The sequence below is a fragment of the Anopheles maculipalpis genome, chromosome 2RL (genome assembly GCF_943734695.1).
Source record: "Anopheles maculipalpis chromosome 2RL, idAnoMacuDA_375_x, whole genome shotgun sequence".
NCBI classification, from domain to species: domain Eukaryota; kingdom Metazoa; phylum Arthropoda; class Insecta; order Diptera; family Culicidae; genus Anopheles; species Anopheles maculipalpis.
Genome location: NC_064871.1, coordinates 5,190,001 through 5,209,122, shown reverse-complemented (window position 1 = coordinate 5,209,122; position 19,122 = coordinate 5,190,001). Strand labels below are relative to the sequence as shown.

The following is a 19,122-nucleotide window of genomic DNA, read 5'->3' as shown; positions in this document are numbered from 1 at the left end:
AAGAACGCAAAACTGCAATAAGCTCCTGCAACGCGAAGGGAAGAAAATCTCTCAAAAGCCAACGGTGTTAAAGGTTGCCGAATTTTATTTGCTTCTTGTTTTGTGTAACTTTCCTTTTTTTTTTTTTTGTTTTGGGGTTTTCAAGCACGGCTTGACTCTTCTGTCTCTACAAGGGAGGAAGGGGACCCACAGTTGAGAAGGTTTTGTATTGAACTAGACTCGAGGCGTGAAATAGTGAATTAGATTGCATTTTTCTTGCTGATGCTGCTGCTGCTGCTGCTGCTGGTGATAGAAATTGGGGAGAGTTCTCAAGTAGAGCGCAACAATACAACAACAAAAAACCCTCGGAGACTCTCGTCGTCTAAGGTCCTCCTTAGACGAAGAAGAAAAAAATCAGATCTACCAGATTGGTTACATTTAGGGCACAATTCTAACTGCAGGGAGAGGACATAAAAAAACGCGGCGAAAATGGTCTCAAATTAGCAAACCAGCATAGCGCACAATTTTACGAGGTCCTGCAAAGGGAGATGGACAAGAAATGCCAAACAGAAAAAAACGAATCGCAAGAACTCACTCTCATCCCGAACAAAATGGAAACAAAGAAGGAGCACAACGAAACCAAAGTGGCGTCCCTAGTAGTTGCAGTTCATCCCGATGGTTCGAAAAATCTAGATCAGTTATAGACGAGAAAGAGTCCTTTAAGGACTCTTTCCTCCTGTTTTGCAAGTGGTCTAATTTTTTATCGTTTTGCTTTCGCACCTTGCCGCCCCGAGATCATCTTCTCGGAGCTTTTTTTTTGTGTCGCTCTACTCTAGAATATGTGAATATTTATTAACAGCTAATCGGAACAATGTGACAAATCAGCTTCCTTCTTGTTGTGGAAAGCGGAATCTTTTTAGGTCCTGGGATATGAAGTGTTCGATAGCTTCGGAAGTTCGCTTTCATGTAAATTAAATGTTTATGCTCGTAGATAATTGGATTTCATTGTTGTGATCGTTGCCCCGGTTTTGTTTTGGGGAGTAATGTATCTTTTTTGGTTGGTCCCTGCAAGGAAGCGTTGTTTGGGATTATGTTGCTGCGATTCTTTGAGAGTGCGTTTATTGAGATTAGGTTTTTTTTTAAGACTTCTGCTACTGTTTTGGTAGTTGGCTGCATCCTTGCGTCCTCGGGCACTGATTTACATGTGACAGTTTCACCGGTCGTTTTTTGTTGTACTCGGTCACGCTTTTTAATTCTGTGTCGGGATGGCCGTTTTGTAAAGATTAGCTTAAAGCAGCTGCAGACAAATCTTATTCATTGCCAATTTTAATATTTATATCCCGTAGATAATTGGGTGTGTATTGTTTTGGCGTCGGTAAAAATGGTGGGAAAAAAAGAAAAATGGGAATAAAAAGCGCTAGAGCTAAGGAAAGTCTGTAACGGAAATTAGAGCAGCATCTGACGGAGATGAATATCGTTTTAGAACACTGTATCAGATTTCATTCTGTAATATAAAAATATAATTACTTCTCAGCTGTAGTAAGACAAAACCCACAAATCGAAGAACACGATAGTGATTTATGCAATTACACCTCCAAACAAACTCCTCAACTTTTCACTTTGCCACACGATGCTTTAGGGACACAAATTTGATAAATTCATCAACATCAGGAACTTGGCAACGACTCTCTCACCCTTCTTGGGCTCATTTCCTAATGACATCCAATCAGCTTCCGTCCAACTTGACAAAAATCGGTGCGGATTTATCCTGTTACCACCCATCGTTTTACTTCAAACATCAAACCGCCTGCGTCGTCTGTTGTCTGTCAGCAAACAGTGAGGGAGGTGGGACCGATCGGGTGAGTGAACTGAACCGCAACCACACGCCGCTGTTCGCCCTTTTGTTCGGAATCGGACTTGAGTATGATCCGCTTGTAAGTCCTTTAACCGGGTGCGTAATCCCGTGTCGTTACGGCTGGATTACTGTCCGCGTCCTTCACTTTCTAAACTCTTTTCCTTTTTTTTGTGTTGCTTCCTGCCCGAATCTATCGTTTTTACGGCCGATTACTACGGCCACAAGAAGACACTCGGGATGCTGGAATGGAAGAAGGATCAATACTTTCTTTTTTCCGATACAGCACAGAACGGACGGGTGTTAAGTCAAGGGTGAAAATAAGGAATCAAACCTCTTCGTTTTTTTTGCCTGCTGCTCTGGAATATGTGTAGTGAATAAGGGGTGAGGCTTCCAGAGTTCAGCATCCTTTTACTCGGCCAAGACAAGGGGTGCAATCGTTGTGGCGAGTGAATCAACCACTTATGGTTAAGGAACTTCGTTTTAAACTCCCTCCAAATCTTATTTTTTCTATGTTGCTGTTGCCTCAACAAATCCTTAAAGAAGTCATGGCGAGAAAGTGTTTCTCTCTACCTCTTTATAGCACGTGTACAACGTGTACTGAGTAACAGCGATAGAAGCAAATGGCGAGAGAAAAAAACGAGCAAACCCGTACCGGAATCGGATCAATAAATATTATTAAATTTGATTTTTATGTCAAATAAATGTTTCCTATTTTTATGCACCCTTCCCGAGAGCATGTGAAGTTAGAGTGGAAAGTGAAAGGATGTTGTTGGCACTTCCGACTTCGATTGGAAAGGAAAACAACGGCAAGAGCTTGCCCACTCTCGAGGGCAGAGTAATATGTGGTGACGTTTTATGGCCCATTTTTTTTGTAGGAGATGAAGTTGTTGTTACAAAGAAGGGGTTGCGTTGAAGGTTTTTTGTTGGAAAGTTGAGGCATAGTGAGCATATACCTCTAAGTTCCATAAAATGAATATTATCCGTAATTTATCTCAGGATAAATTGCTATCATTTAACCAAAGAAAATACCATAGAATTTCTTGTTTAATAGATTTTTTTTTTAATTCTTCGGAGTCAAAATCTTTCGTCCTAAACCATAGTGCGCTTGCAGTACGAAGCAATTTATTGCCATGATTATTATTTGCACGCTTCATAAACCTAGTGGAAATGTCGTGTTCGTTTCACCGGTGTACAATGGCTCGAAATTCGCATATGAGACGTCCTGTTTCCGTTCGCGAAATGGCTGCATTCTGCTATTCCATCCTCGTCTCTACATAAAAGCAATGTTCAGCTAAAATTTAAATTTTGTACGACTTTGAAACCTATCGGCTCCCCTAGTGCGAAGTGGCAAAGGTCATTCTAATTCACGGTTGGCGGTACTCCCTATCGATTCTAGCCAACATATCGTCGTGTAGCATCAAAATAATGTGCCCTAATGCGATCGGAATTAGATTATTCTAAGGGTTTTTCCTCCAAATACTACACTCAGCACCGGAGGGGCGATGAGAACGTTCTCAACCAACAATATGATGCATAATTTCCTTGGACATCGATTTTTTCAGCCCCTGATCGGTGTTATTGATGCAACTGAAAATCAAAAACTCACAATTTGCATTTGCTGTGCTCTTATTTCGTTCAATTTTGTTGCCGCGAGGGTTGTTGGGCTTGATTTCGAAGGACATTTCGAAGAAAGGACAACGTGTTCTGTTCGAGAAAAGCTCGGACAGGTATGACAAGGGACCACAACAGCAGCAGCAGCAGCAAACACCCGGGAACCCTACGTATGGAGATTTATTGAGGTGACCTTTCGCTTGTAGCTACATCACACTTTCTGTTCCGGATGGACCTCTCTCCCTAGTTTGGCAATGTCTTCGATCGATTTTTCTCCGCAAGAAAGGGGCTGCCTCCGGGATATTCAAATCGATTCACACTATTCCTGCACCGAATCGAACGACGCGTGACAGCTGAGCCTCCTGTCAGTTGGTAAGGGTAACAACACTACACACCACCATCCAAAAAGGATAAGCAGGGGAACCTTGGAAACGGTTAGTTGGACCGAAAAAATAGCGACACACTATTCTGTGCACCAATTTTCTTCAAACCGAACCCGCAAAACAGAACAATAGGTTGGGCATTTATTTTCGGTAAATAAATTAAATCTTTTGCTCTGGATTCTCGCTGCAATCGGGGCGATTTGCACCGGATTCCCCAGCGTAAGCGGATTTTATACAGTGGACAGTGAAGTTCGTGGGAACAATATTTGTGCGTGTGTGTAAAAATTCCACCTAGCGATGCAACTGCTGCTTGTGGATGAAGGTAACTGTAGCAGCGTCGTCGTAGTTACGGTTGTTCTCACACACATCATATCCAGGGTGCAATACACCGTAATACATGCAAAGGGTCATCGAGATATTTTCGAGAACTCGAAGAATTCATCGGGTAAGGAAGCAAATCTTTGTCCAACATAATATTTTTCATTTTTGATGCAATTCTTGATAGATTCCGTTGCAGTAAACATCCGCTTTGTCTGTAAAAAATGGAGTAAAAAGTCAGTGGACACTTCCCACTTGACAAACTTGTGCAAAGTTTTCGTCTGCATCTGAAATTTTGCCCATAAAACAAATCTTTCTTCTTGAGATTATGGCTTATCATTGAATTCAACTCTTCCCAGTGTTGGTTTAATTATGATGTCTGAAGTTCTACTGGAGGTTGCAACTACATCCCGCCGCAAGTAGACGAACCATAACTCCTTGTCTGTCACCAGTCCAGCAACTCTAATGCAAAACTTTTCTCCTATTTTGGGAAGATCTTTCTTTATGTGTTTGTTTACCATAAAAAAAAGTTCTCCTTTTTTTGCCATGTCTAGCAGGTCCTTTTTGAGAGATAATTACAAAGAAAAGCGGCAGTGTTTTGCTGTCTGTCGTCGTCTGCATGATGATTTCTCCTAATGTAAAGCCCACCGGACCGACCTCGTCTCCGGGTTTGTTGATTAGTAATGAGAGAGTTGTTCGACACTGGTCAAAAGCTGTACCTTGTGTCCGACAGCTCATTTCAGTAATGGAAAAAGAAACGATGGATGCCGTGCCATGGCGGCATAGCAAGTCAAAGTTATGGATGGCCATCGTAAGAAGCAAAGTTTTGCAGATTTTCACTGTTTGTTTTTCAATAAAGCAAAAGCCCGAAAATGCTTTTACTTTGCGGGGCCCGTGTAAACAGTTTCCTGGGACGGTTAATAAAAGACGGCTTAATTAAATTCTGAGCCTAGGAATGTGAGATTCTGAAAAAGCTGCGCGACCCAATCAAACTCGATAATGGTGCTGCGGGTCTGATCGGTTTGTGGGCCGTGGATAAATAATATGACCTCCCCGGGAGCGAACCGAACCAAGCGCTACGGAAGAACCCGTTCGAATCAATTTCCCAATTGATTCTCAGTCACACCGCACAACTTATGCTGGCTTTGATTGTGCAGGCAAAAAACCCTCAGCGGTCGGCCCAAATCGAGCAATCAGCTCCGTTTTATTTGTTGTATTATTTCATTCCATCATCACCCCATACAACTGTCCAACGGGGAAGCTGATTATGCCGTGCGATTGGGCGGGTTCTTTCGCCGGCCAGACATTCAGATTTGTGTGTTTCGTCCCGTCGTGTGGTTTGCGTTTATTGAAATTAATCCATTTTTCATTACGCTCGATCTCGCGCTCATGTTGGCTTTTATTGTCGGAAAACTCTAATGGTATACCCTGTTTGAAAGGCAAATATGGTGGCCTAAATATGGGTTATCGCTTTAATAATCCCTTCAATTAAACTACCGATACAGGCTGTTTATCAACAATCTTCGAACGTTGGTAGCCTTTCCTTAACAGAAGTGTAAACAATTTCTATAAATCGTTTGTTTAATGCGTTCACAGAAAGATCTCCACCTCACCGTACCGTACTCCTATCGGTTCCGTGCTTCGGTTCGATTCCCGCAGCGTGAGATCATCGCCATCGGCCGGCTGCGTTCCGATCGTGATCTCAAGCGTCGTCGTCGGCTGCGCTTCTTCCTCACCGAGCGCGTCATCAGCGTAACAGCAAAGTCCACCCTGGCGCTCGCCCGGACAATCGTAATCAGCCCCGAAAGCCGTGATCCCGTGACGTATAATGTTGGCCCGCGCTCGATCCACCCATGAACAGTGCCACGCATTGCCTATCAATCGCACCGTGTCAAGTGCCGGGAACGCACCCGGGAAAGCCCCGAACGTACGCAATCGGTTATAGCTGACCCAGAGGTTGCGGAGGCCCGCCAGCTGCAGCTCGGGCGAAGCGTCCAATCGGACAATCCTATTCACAGACAGATCGAGATCTCGCAGCCGTTGCATCGCACCCAGCACATCCAGATCGACGTAGGTTAGTTGGTTCTGGGATAGGTCCAACCGTTTAAGACCCACCAACAGTGATACGTGCGGCGTAAGGTGTTTCAAGTTGGTGCGTGTAATCTGAAGAATGCGCAGCCTTGTGTAAGCAACCTCAGAAGGAAGCACATCAAACAGCTGCAAACCCGTCGCATCGATCACGAGCGTATCGAGCGTGTGCGAATGAAATGTAACGGTGGGAATGAATCCACCGCGAAGCGTCAGACAGCTTATCCGCTGCAACATTCCGAACAGTGTCGGACCAAAGTTCTCTATTTGACAACCCTCCAAGAACACTTCGCCACCCAGCTGCCCTATCGGGGACAGCGTGGCATTGGTGAGTGTCGTATTCTGTAGCCGTCCAATACCTGCTCCACGAAGTCTATGGTGTGGTACTGCTCGTCCACTGCACATCGGTAGACATCCTGTCGCTCCCAAAATTACCAATAAATACCTGTATTTTGGGGAAGAAGAACAACGAATAGAGACAACAATCAAACTACAAAACTTCAGAATAATTCGTCTTACATCAACATCACGTCTCTGTGGCGTGCCGTCGGTAGCATATTGCGTTCGTTCTTGTGTTATCAATCTCGGGCTCACACACACGCAGCTCGCGGGGTTGGTTGACTATCGTCGTCGATCGTTTTTGGACCGAATCGTGTGGTTGGCGGGTTCGCTCTACATTGATCGTAGGACCGTAGATTCTGGGTCTATTTATTGCTTGCCAGCAGGGCTCTCTTGGACGGCTGTGCTAGATTAAAGTAATCCATCCATCCTCCTATCCATTGAAGTAGCGCTCTGGCAAACAGCAAAACAACGTTATTTGTTTGTTTGCCCGTTTGGTTCGTTTGTTTGTGACATCTTTTGGAGCGATGGTTGTGGCTTGGAGGCTGCGTCACTGTAATCGGGGCGAGTCTGTAAAAAAAGCTAGCTAAAGGACAATATGACACTGAAATACTGGTCTCAATTCCTCAAGTCGCTGTTGTTGACGAAAACTATCCACAAAATCGAAACCCTTTAAACGCCCGTAATGGCTTCGTTTGCATGTTTTATAAGCACTTTGAACGAAGCACTCGTCTTAAATTTCCAACAGTCCGTAAGATGCCTCGTTGAGTGCGGTCTATCAATTACTCCTTTTCCACTGGAAAACACTCATTCACCACTAGTTGTAGGTGTTTATTTCATTACATTTCCGGTCGGATTCTTCCATCCTTGATCAAACACTCATCGCAAGATGTCATCGTTCGGTAATTAAGACAGTGGGTTCGTCCTGAGTTTGTCCTTGTTCCCGGTCGCTATCACCTTGCTCTCGTGCGTGACCAGTTGTTAATGGTGAATAAATAATACCATCTTCGTCGTATCAAACGATTCAATTTTCGAAGAAGTAGGGACTTGCAAAGTTTTCTTAAGATTTTAAAGATCACACAAAACGACGCTTCGGTTCGGTGTTCGATTCTCCTCCCCCAATCCCGGGTTGTCTGTCGTGTTTAACATTTTTCGAGGCTTTTGCAGTCTCGGAAGTTCAAGTAACGCAAGCATGGAAAGGAAGAAGGGTGATTCTGTTTGATTTGGTGCCACGTGACGTCTTGGGTGGAAGTTTTTGATTCGAAAAATGTCCTCCTTTTGACTGTGCGTGCGTGTGTGTGATTTTGGGACAGGAAATTGAATTTTCATTCTACACGAACCACAAACCTGGCAATGGCGGCATTTTTAAACTTCACAATTTCCCTTCAATGTGTCCTCACAGGCAGCGATCCAAGAAAAAGAAGGGAAATTGTACGTGGAAACATTAACACGATACGAAATCATGTACATTTTCGATTCTATTTCCGTTCCTTCTGAATTGACCTCATGTCCAGTGGAAGTCTCGACGACGTTCTGAAACGACTCTCCCCACAGGCGAGGGTCAAACGATCGATCCCACCCGGGATCGTGTTTATCGACAACGAAACCGAACCATTAGCTAACGGCTTCCGGCGCCTGCGAAGGCTGGCCCGAAATGTCGCATAAAACTGTCACTCGATACATGCTGCTGCTGCTGTCTGGTGCCTTACGAAGGCTTACGCCTTTCCTTTCTTGCTTCATTCTACATTTGAAGACTCTTTAAGCCGCTCACGCCGTCAGAACGCGGCTAGCTGTGGAGGTTCCTTCCATAAGCGGAACTCGGATCGGTATCGGCTTTCCAATAAGTTCCACTACTTTACGACCACTACCGGGCGACATTCGGCCCGTCCCTAAGCGGGGATCAGATCGCGTTTGGACGACTTCCGAAAGTGCAAACCGCAGTCGGGCCGGTGTTTCCTCTCACGCTGTCCGGTAGTGGCGTCCGTCTGGTCTTTGTTTAGCATATTAATTAATATTTTTATTGTTACTTTATCGCACCTGCCAGACTGCGGTCTGTCTGTGTGTGTTTCCCGCCAGGTGATCGTGGAAGCGAAGGAGACCGTTTTGCCGATCGAAACCATTGCAAATGCAAAACCACAAACTTACGAGACACGTCGTTGACGTGTTGTTCAGGCACGTTCGGTTAAGGCCCTCTTGCTGACAGTTTTATGCGATCCATAAGCTACCAGAGGAGGATTCTCGAACCGAGGTTCAGCGGAGCAAGTTGTGCAAAAGTGTTGCCCCATTACTTAAAGTGAAGTGATCTTAACCCTTGCGGTGAGTGTTGTTTGTTAGTTGCAATCGTTGCAATATTTGGTATCAAATCCGGACATGCTGTTACAAGCACAAAATTGTATAATTAATAGCAAAAAGAAAAAAAATCAAAATTTCTTGATGCCGAATTTCGCTCTCTTAGTAATCACCTCATTCTCCTCAAGAGTTAATGGGCAACATTCCCAGTGACCACCTTCGACGTCGGTTTGACAGTTAACGTCGACAGTAATTGTCATTCGGTGGCGAACCTTTAGTTTGTTGCAATTTACCTTAAATGCGGTCTCACGAGATCCCACGACTTGCGGCATCACTATCTTCTTAACTGCTCACCATGCACGTTAATCTCTGTCCCCCGGTGTGGGTCGGAAAGCTTTTTGCTTTTTTATTCAACTTCACATGAAAACATTAGAGAGCCAAAGCCTGGATGGGTGGGGAGTAAAAGGAAACAAACCTTTCCACATAAAACCTATTAGTATCGAATATCAATAAAAGTGATTTAATGGAGGTTTTTTTGCTGCATATGGAAAGGGGATACTATTAATGTGATAAGCGTACCAATACACCGGCCACATGGCGGTGTGTAATGCCATAATAAACAGCTTCCGGAGGTCGTACGGGTTAGTCGGATGCGTAATTCGGGGGTTTTGGTGCGATTGGGAAGCGAAAGAGTTATCCGATCCCCGGTGGTTGAACTTAATTTCCTTAATGACGCTCCAATTTGCTCCATCACTGATCGAGGTTAAATAATAGTCGGGAAAAAGAGGGTATGGTTATAAAGTTTTATGTTGGTGCTTTCGAAAGTTATTCGAAATACAAAAAACGGAGGATTGAACTTAACTTTTCACCAGTTATCGAATGGAGTACAGTAATTCTGGCATGTCCTGAAGCTCATACATTAAATTATGTTCCTTTTTTTTAATTGCCTAAAATTCAGTGAAGTAAAATTCAGGTCTTCAAAAGTGTGTCCTCGTTTCATCCAGCACCATTTTAACCTACTTTAATGACATTTTGAAACATTTTTTCCAACACTATGACTTTATCCTTCATGAGCCATGCCTTTTGCTTTATGCTTCCCGTCAACCCAACCAATCGTCCAGTTTCTGGATGCCCATTTGTACGTCCAAGTGATATTGATTTATTTAAATATTCTCGCAAAGGCCAACCAGTTTCTTTCACTCGCCACGGTACGGCAAAATCGATCGCGAAGATCGCGCTTCTTCGACGGATTTGTCTGCCTAATCACTTCAGCCACAGCCACTCGGTCAGAAATTCCACACACTCATACACAGCATCAGTCATTTCAAACATCGTACACATTCACAGCATGTCCCCGGCGGGAGAAGCATTTGGAAAAATCAAAACAAAACCCCTCCTCCTCCCCAGCATACCACGGAACGTACCAACGCTTCACCTTCACCCGAAAGGAATGTTTGCGGTGATCTCGACCAGCCGGATCGGCTCCATTCTTCAGCGAGCACGAATGGAAGTTCCAGTTCTAATCACATCTCACAAAAGCTCACGGTCAGCTGAGCCGGCGAACAAATGATCGAAAGAAAATTAATGTATCGTTCGCAGCATCCGTGCCTGACCGCCGTGGGCGTCCTTCCCGATACCGAGCGCGGAATTCTAAGCCTCAGCTCTATAACGAAGGTGTCCCGAACCGAATAATGCATAACCAATGGAGCATCTTTTTGTGTTTTGTTCCTTCCAACCATTGCCTCACCTTTTTTGTGAGGATAGTTACTACCATGGTCATTGTAGATAGGGCGCGCGCGCGCGCGCCAGGCGCTTCGGGCGTAATTGTTGATGCCTAGCCTCTAGGGAGAGAGAGAGGGAATGGATGGATGGATGGATTGGACATTCCACCCGGATTCACCTTGTCCATCACATAACTCACGCGGTTTGTTGCTTGTTCGCGGCTTCTCATCAACCGATCCGAACCGATGTTGGTGGGGTGGTGCGATCGGTGTGAAAACGGTGCAAAATCAACATAAATTAATCATTGCCCTGTTTGTTGTGCGCTGACGGGAGAAATGAAGGGACACGCACACACAAAAAAGAGCCACGATGGGAGTGTGTCGAAGACGCTTCACTTTAGCACTTCAAGACAGTTTCGGGCTTGCTGCACTCACACACGTGTTTGCGTACGGAAGCGTCGTCGAAACAGGGCGAAACAAGAAAAAAAATGTTCATAATGGACAAAATAAAAACACGTTAGCTTGGGAAGCTGTGAAGGCAAATGGGGAATGTTCGATCACTCCAGGACCGTGCCGTTTCATCTTTTTTTGCCCCACAGCGCACTAATGAGCAAGACAAACGACTGACAACTTGCTGTCCTCTCTTTAGCGAGCGGACGGAGCGCCCAGTGAATGCTGCTCTGATCGGTTTCGGTGTTGACTTGAGAATGGCTTCATGAAGAACTCAACGTTGACATCTTCATAGCACCGCTTTGCTTGGTTTGCAAGTAATTGAAGACGCAAAAGACACAGCCACACCGCCTGCAATCACTCATACTCGTTCTGCCCTGCTGCCACATGCTATTTACAGCCTTTAAGGTTCTCAGGTGCTGCTTGACGTGCGCAAGTCATTACGGTTAATTGCGGGCGTTTCTAGTTGATTAAGAGGTTGTCATAGCTTTTGTTTGCTCTTGTATCAAGCTAAGATTAACTAACTGCCTATGTGTGTGTGTTTAAAATATAGCGTAACGGAATATAGAGTTGAAAGCTGCAAGGACTCCTAACGTTTGGAGAAATTCTTCAACCTTCTTTAGGTGGCTTAGGCTCTCGCAAAAGTGATGAGCCACATGTGTGGGATAGTCCTGCTTTTGGAGACCTTGAGTTTCAAACAAGAGAAAGTTTTGATACTTACTTTTCTTTAGCTCCATTGTAGGGAGATTTCGTTGTATTTTCACTTCACATCAGATGAACTAAAATCTTAAACAAAACAAAAATCCTGCGTACATCAGGAGCAGAGCAGAGGATACAGACTAATGAAGGGGCCAATGAACTCTGCTTCGTAATAATCCTCTTCCGAAAATAACCGTGCCCGGGAGGATGACTAAAAGCTTTTACGTAAAAGTGTAATGTTAAATTAAAAGTGTACCACTCACCAATCCATCCGGATCCGAATCTACTACAGCAAGTGTTCGTTTATCTCCACCACCAACAACACAAGGATGAGGACCAAGCCCGAACGAAAAAAGGAGTTTTATGAGTACTGAGTGAATAATTGATACAGTAAAAATGGAGTTGGTTTGGTTTGGTTTGGCGGGGAAACACCGATGGTTTTGTACTGACGATTTTTGAGTGTTTATCGTCGTCTGTTGCTGTTTTTCCTCTGTTTTAAACGGTCATCTGCTGCCTAGACGATCTAGTTTGAAGTATTTGTCTTTTTATACAACTTTATTTCGAAAACAAAACCTGTGTTCATACGAAATCACACAAATCGATGGATGGTAAATGTAAAGTAATGTTTTAGACGCAAGAAGAACCTTCCTCTTTTTTCCACCACCAACAGCTAAATGGTTTATGGAGGGTGTGAGGACACACCAACAACCACGACACACAGCGTGTACTTAATTCTCTCCATCATAATCCCGCACCCAAATCACATCGTCCCGGGGCGTCCCGAGAACTCATCTTCAGCCAGTCATAAATCACCTTCTCCGTGTTTGTGTGTGTGTGTGTGTGTGCCCGCGCGCTCAAAGTTAAGTTGTGCAGCCGGGAAAATATCGCCAAACGCCACTGCCCAAAAAAAAATCCCCTGCGTTCCTGTTTCTTGCGTCTTTTTTTCTCCCTTCATATGCACTAAAATTACTACAGATGAACGGAGGAGGGAAAAAACACACCAGCAGCTACCAAAAACACTATCGTTAAGATATTTTCAAACATTTTTAATGGTCTTTCGTTCAGAAAGGTTTTTTTGTTGTTATTGGGGTGTTTGTGTGTGTTTTTTTTTTGCCCTCACTCTCTTGCGAACCTGGCAGCACGATCGCCCTCGATCGGTCGCTGTAAAACAGATGTAAAACGCCTTAATGAGCCAGCCAGTGGTGTGAGGGTGGAAAAAAACGTACACAAATTTCCCGAATAACAACACTGCCACCCCCTAAAATCGTTTGATATTCGGTGTGTCTTCAGGGCCAGCGCAAAAAAAAAAAAAACGAAAAAACCCACAGATTTGGAATTCACATGATGGTTTGTCAAACAAGGTTGGCTCTAATCTGTTTATTTATTTACCGTTCCGATCGTGGCATCAAGCGCGAAGCATCATGATCGTATTTTAAACAACGATAGCATCAATTCGCTGCCTGTGCGACTCACCTACGGCAGTCGATTTTTCCCACCCCACAAAATCGAGCAGCGATTTGTAGGCCAATTTTAAGGCTGGCTTTGTGCGGTGATGCTGGAAGCTGTGACGTGATTAAGTGATGGATTTTTTGGAGGTTTTTTTAACGGGAGAAGCATTAGAAGCTTAAGCTAGAAACAATATTTATGTGTTGTGATAAACACCGTCACTATTGGATGATGCTGCGTAATGGATTTCAGTGTTGGATGATGATGCTCGTAAATTTAAAACCGACAGCTGATAGATTGCAAAGTACAAGGAGAATGCGTCCAGAAGTGCAAATATTCGACTTGAAAGCTGCATTGCACAAAACGCATTAACTACGGGTAAGCAATGGCACAACTCTTGACGTTAGTTATCCAAAAAAGGAATGAAACTTCAATAGAAATGTTTGTATATTTACATTTGTATATATTTACATTGACGACGTTTAACTAAATGTAGCAGCCATTTTTAGTTAAATCACAGATGTGTCCAACGTAGTTTTAGGCTCAAAAAAAATCATGCCTTGGACAGTTGGCATGAAAGATCCTTAGTATCTTACTCAACATGCGCTGTTGCTCAGCAGGCTCTCTTCTTGGGTAATATCAAATACTTACTGACGAAATGCATTGGAAGTGTTCTCCAACTGTTCTAGGATTCAGAATGTATAATACTATCCAGTATCTGGATTAAAATCGTCGTTAAACTGGTCGTTCTTGAAGTCTTCTTTGTCAGCTACTTTTGCTTGGCTTAACATTGTTTAAGTTTACGCCGGTCTTCGAGTGGCTCACTAGACTTATTGATACAACACTTTGTTGGATAGTTGGTCTTCAATACATGGAAATGGCCTGGATGGGATTTTAAACCCGGTTCTGTTGTGAAGACCGGCGCCAATGTCGTCTCTACTTCAGTTCCGCCTCCTTGTTATAAGAACACTAAAACTCCAAAAATCATTACAAAAACTGCAGGACGTATTCGACTATCCAGCACCAAACTAGTTGTCTTCAAGTCTGTCCTAATATTAGACTATCTAGAATCTGGATGAAACTAGTTGTCCCTTGAAGTCTCCTTTGCTCTTCTTCTTCTTCTTCTTGACTTAATGACCTCTAAGGTCATGCCGTCCATCGAAATGGCTTTCTAGACTGCCGATATCACGTAGTTGGTTAGTCAGTCCTCACTGCAGTGGAACGGTCCGGATGGGATTTGAACCCCGGTCCTGCCGTTTGAAGACCGGCGCCGCTGTCGCCTATACCACCCCTCCCCCACCCCACCCCGAGCCACCCCTCTTCTTTGCTCTCTGGACACTAAAACTTCACATAAAAACTCGTAATACATCTAAAAATTAATCACAACATTGTCGTATCCTGCATATGAGCCCCATTTTAGCATCTTCCTTTCTTCAAAGCTCATGTCTTTCTGACATTTCCCCAGAAAACATGAAAATCTACACCCCCCCCTCATCCAGAGAAAGCATCCCGAGAGCCTGCGTACCAACGATCGATCCTGTTACAAACAACTCCTTGCCTGCCCATCAGAAACTAATCCTTCACTGTCAATAACCTGTCATACGTGCATCAATTGTTTTCCTCTCTTCAACCATTACTGTTTCATCAATCCTATACCGCGAAGGTTCAAAATGCAAAGAAACACGAACCCGATGTGGCGCATTTTGACGTATCGATTTTCCAGTGCACAGTACCGCACAGTTTCAGGGAGCATCGGTACAAAGGTTTTTGGCTTGCCTCGATGATCTCGAGGGCAGGCCAGACACGCAAAGGGGTTGTGGTTTTTGACACATGTTTGGCTCGTAAAGTGACGATCAAAAAGCGCGTGTTCCGCGTGTTGTTCCGGCGGAGATCAACCAAAGGGGAGCGATTTATTTAACCAACCCTATATTTTTCTTTTCCCCCTTTCGATATTGTGGCATTTAAAAGTGTTTTTGAGGCCAAAAAATGGGGGAAAAACTCCTTGCTTGTATCAAATTTGTGCTCAATTTAGAAGAATTTTTCTGCTTGGAAAAAAGAAGCAATTAAAAAACACAAACCATTCAAGTCAATTAACACTTTACCGCCTTGTAACACCTTTTTTTTTGTAAGGAATGCAATTCAGCCAAACTTTACGATCCCATTTTCCACCGGCGCAAGGTGACAAACTATCAACAACTGGATGACAAATTTGTATCTAATAGATCGTAGTCGATCTTGTCCCCTTTTTCTGTCGGGAATAAAATCCCGAAAAAATACCATTTTTTTGTCCGTGCTTCCCTTTTTAAAAGAGCTACAAAAGCCATAGCAGAAAGCGTAACCCACTCGTACGTGCAATTAAGCAAAGGAGAGGTGGAGAGACCGATCGATCCCTTAGGGAAAAGAAAGGGATCCCGCAATTCGAGTACCTATTGCGGAGGGTAAAAAGGAAAGGATTTCGTTTCATAACTGCTCCGTTGTGGTTGGATTTGGTGAAGTAATTCAATATTATTTATTTCCTGCCGGTGTCGGAGAGTTCGGAAAAAAGGGGGGAAGACGGAACAAATGCATTTTAGATGCAATTTAAAAATAGCCGTTCGGTTTTAGTGCGGAGTGAAGGTGGAACGATCGTTGTTTGCGATGTAATTTATCACAAATTTTTAAGTAGTTTTAAGGCGTAAAAGGCGCTTTTTGCTTATTGACTGTTTCCGTTTGTCGTACATCATAAATGGTGATGGCAGTTGTCGTGTTAAGTAATTTGTTGGCAGCATTGCTGCACACCTTACACAAGAGACAATTTTGCCGTGTCGTGTTACTTCACAAGCTTTATTAATACTTCTTCAACGAGCACAGTTTTTACTACAGACAATTATTTAATGTTTTTAGACAATTTGACGGCAGTTAGTTAAGTAACAGTTGTTACAGCTGATATCTTATTTTAACTTAACTGCCTAATGTTAGCTCGTATTCCAGATAGAGACATTCTACCATCAATTTGTACCAGGATCTACTGACTTTTGGCACTATTGACACTATTGACAGTATTTTCCCTGACGAAAAATGCTTTTAGCTAACTTTGCTATAATTAGCTGCTATAAAAATCTCCAGCTATCGCTGTTAGTTAAGTTGTAGTGGATAATTCTGAGCGAACATGACACTCCATCCGTTGACAAACTAATCTCCAATTACACCACAATTAAGGCGCCAAAATCAACAAATACTCAATAAAAGCCAACTGTGGCTGTCCAGCTGGTGGTCGGTAAAATCACTCCACTGGAACGAATAGCGGGCCCTACCCGTAAGGGGACAGGAAACAATAAACTAACAGAGCCAAACACTAGCCATAAATGGGACGTGATTCGATTCAATTAACAGCTCGTTATACCCGCAGCTACACACCGGACGCCGGGGAAGGTAACTCTCCTTCACTGGCACAGCTGTTTTTGCGCCCGTCGGCCGCGCTGACTCTGACTTGCACTTTTGCACACACCCCTGCCTGCAACAACGCAGCAACAGGAGCAGCAAAGTCAACCCACGACGTGTACCCCGCGGTGTCGTACGATCAAAAAGGCCAAACACACAGCCTCAGAGAGAGAGAGAGAGAGAACAGGAGGACGAAGAAGAAAAAAAAGAAAAAAGGATCCAGAAACATTCTTTAGCGGCCATTTGAAGGCGTTACTTCCTGGCTTTCCCGAGACCGGCCGGAACGCGTCGGCAGCAGCGAGCGCGTACGCAAGGTGTGAACAAAAGCATTTTTATGACTTTATTATCCCTCACTTACAGTTGTCTCTCCTGCTGTGTGTGTGTGTGTGTGCAAAAAGGATCGTAGTTGTTTAAGGCCACAAACGGGCCTTTTTCGGCTTGTGAATTTATGTGACCGTGCCCCCCCCCCCCCCCCCTCTCCCCCTTTTAGAACACATCATCCGGAAGTTGGAAGTGTTTCTCTGTGTATTATACCGAGTAGTCTTTTTTCTAACGCTTCATTACATTACTTCGGTAGCGAAACAATGCTTTCTCGCTGTGACCGTTTGTGGTCATTGTCCCTTTTTCCTTTCTTTTTTTTTTTTTTTTGGGTGTCAATTCCGGCTTTCGTTTTTGTGTGGCGCGATACACAATACAAATCCCACATGTCCACACAATTAACGCGGCCAAATGTCCACTTTATCGTCGTCACGCCAAAAGGATGAATGAATTCTTCTTTTCACACCTTCACACCCATTCTTTGGTGGTGGTGGTGGTGTGTGTGTGTGTGTGCCGAGGATGAGATAATTAATTTGTTAACGAGTCCATTATTAGCTACACGGCAACTTACTGACCACAACCGAAGCGAGCATGCGAGGAAGGTGTGCGTGTTAAATGCCGTTTGGCTTGTTGCTGGTCGTTTTGAGTTAAATTTCCCAAGGATTCTCTCTATAGCAAGAGTTTTCCCGCACAAAATAACACTGCTAAGCTTATCACTAGAATATTTTTATAGCACTTTTCCCTTTAGATACTCCAGAAGCTTAGGTTTTATTGGTTCTCGAATGATAATTTTAAGCTTTTTCCCCTGGGACCGATCAATATTTGATATGAGTGGTAACCATGATAGTCACACGTGGGCGCAATTTTATCGCACATGTGATAATAGCTGCGCTATATGAAGTAACGCAATAAAGATAATCGATGGAAGACTTGTATTAGAAATCGATCCATCATTCATTTATTGGATCGGATAGAATTTTCCGATGAAATAAGTTTGTATAAATCGCCCAGGGAGACATGAAAAAGTGAAACAAGGATAGGAGTTTAGGTATACACAGCTTAAGCTTATTGACAAAAAAACTGAGTCTCACGGCTAAGCGTCATGCTTGGCAAAGGGGTTTAAACCTAAAAAAGGGACAAGAATTTTCGCATCTCGTACCTCGCAAGACTTTATTTCAGAAATTTGGCGCGATGATTCACAGCTCCACTCCCTGAGAAAGATGTTTTAAGAAATTGAAGATTCAATTCTAATTACAATTTTTTTAAATTTTTGTTGGGTTCATCAGTTCTCAAGAAGCTCAGAACTATCGGACTGTTCGGGCTTTATGTAAACAGTTCTTTAATCTTATGCTATTTGCTGCAAGCTTACCATATTTTACTAAAAATTTATTTATTGAGACCCTTGCTGTGAAACAACGAGCTATATTCTATTTTGTATGCTGTATTCTTTGTGCCTATATTCTAGGATCAATCGCTGTAGCACAGAGCACGTGGGAGCATTAAGATTTTTCCATTATTGTCCAGTAGAGGCAAGGCATAGGAAATCTCTTGTAGTCATCTCTAACAAATCGAGAACAGATCCTATTGATTAGGGCTTGGAGGATCTCTTCTTTATCTTCTTCTTGATTTAACAACTTCGGAGGTAACGCCGATCATCGCATGTCTTACTGGACTTGCTGATACTTCGTTGGATAGTCAGTCCTCACTCCTAGGGAACGATTTGGATGGGATTTAGAGCCCCAATCCTGCCATGTGAAAACTGGCAGTATCTTAAGGATGTAAAACTTTTGAGCGTCATTTTGCTCTTGCCTTCTTTGTCAGTCTTTGCTGCGCCATTACCGCCTACAATTGCCTTTAATGCCAAAATGGTTTGGATGAGATTTTTCTGGAAGCGATCAGTTGGAAAGCGAATATGATCTCCTGAAACTGCATCCTCAACTTGTCATCCCAAGGCAGATCCTGTTACGAAAGTCACTATTTTATTCATTCATCTCTCCTACCAGGTTATCGCTCACGCAATCTGTGAACGTAAAAAGGAATAAAACACTATTGATGAATGTTTTTTATCCCTTTTTTTCTCTGTACCTCCCTGTTTTGTTTCCTTTTTTTTCACTCCAAGGGTGGGCCAATTATTGCGAATTAAAACATCGCTGGTCGGCCGATAATTTACGCACCGTTGGGCAGCAGAACGGCTACTACATTACGG

General features: G+C 43.5%; 3 protein-coding genes across 3 annotated transcripts in view; 2 read left to right on the top strand and 1 right to left on the bottom strand.

The window, feature by feature from the left end:
• LOC126559214 (UPF0687 protein C20orf27 homolog) overlaps positions 1-19,122 on the top strand; it is a 462,937-nt gene that overhangs the window by 312,937 nt on the left and 130,878 nt on the right. The gene's annotated exons all lie outside the window — the stretch shown is intronic.
• The window catches only part of LOC126558950 (dihydropteridine reductase), a 374,118-nt gene that overhangs the window by 304,910 nt on the left and 50,086 nt on the right, over positions 1-19,122 (top strand). The gene's annotated exons all lie outside the window — the stretch shown is intronic.
• Positions 5,737-6,761, bottom strand: LOC126560020 (insulin-like growth factor-binding protein complex acid labile subunit). The gene is made up of 2 exons (XM_050216181.1): positions 6,754-6,761; positions 5,737-6,679 (listed from the first exon to the last, which is right to left on the bottom strand). The coding sequence occupies exons 1-2, from the start codon at positions 6,759-6,761 to the stop codon at positions 5,737-5,739; spliced, it is 951 nt and encodes a 316-aa protein (XP_050072138.1).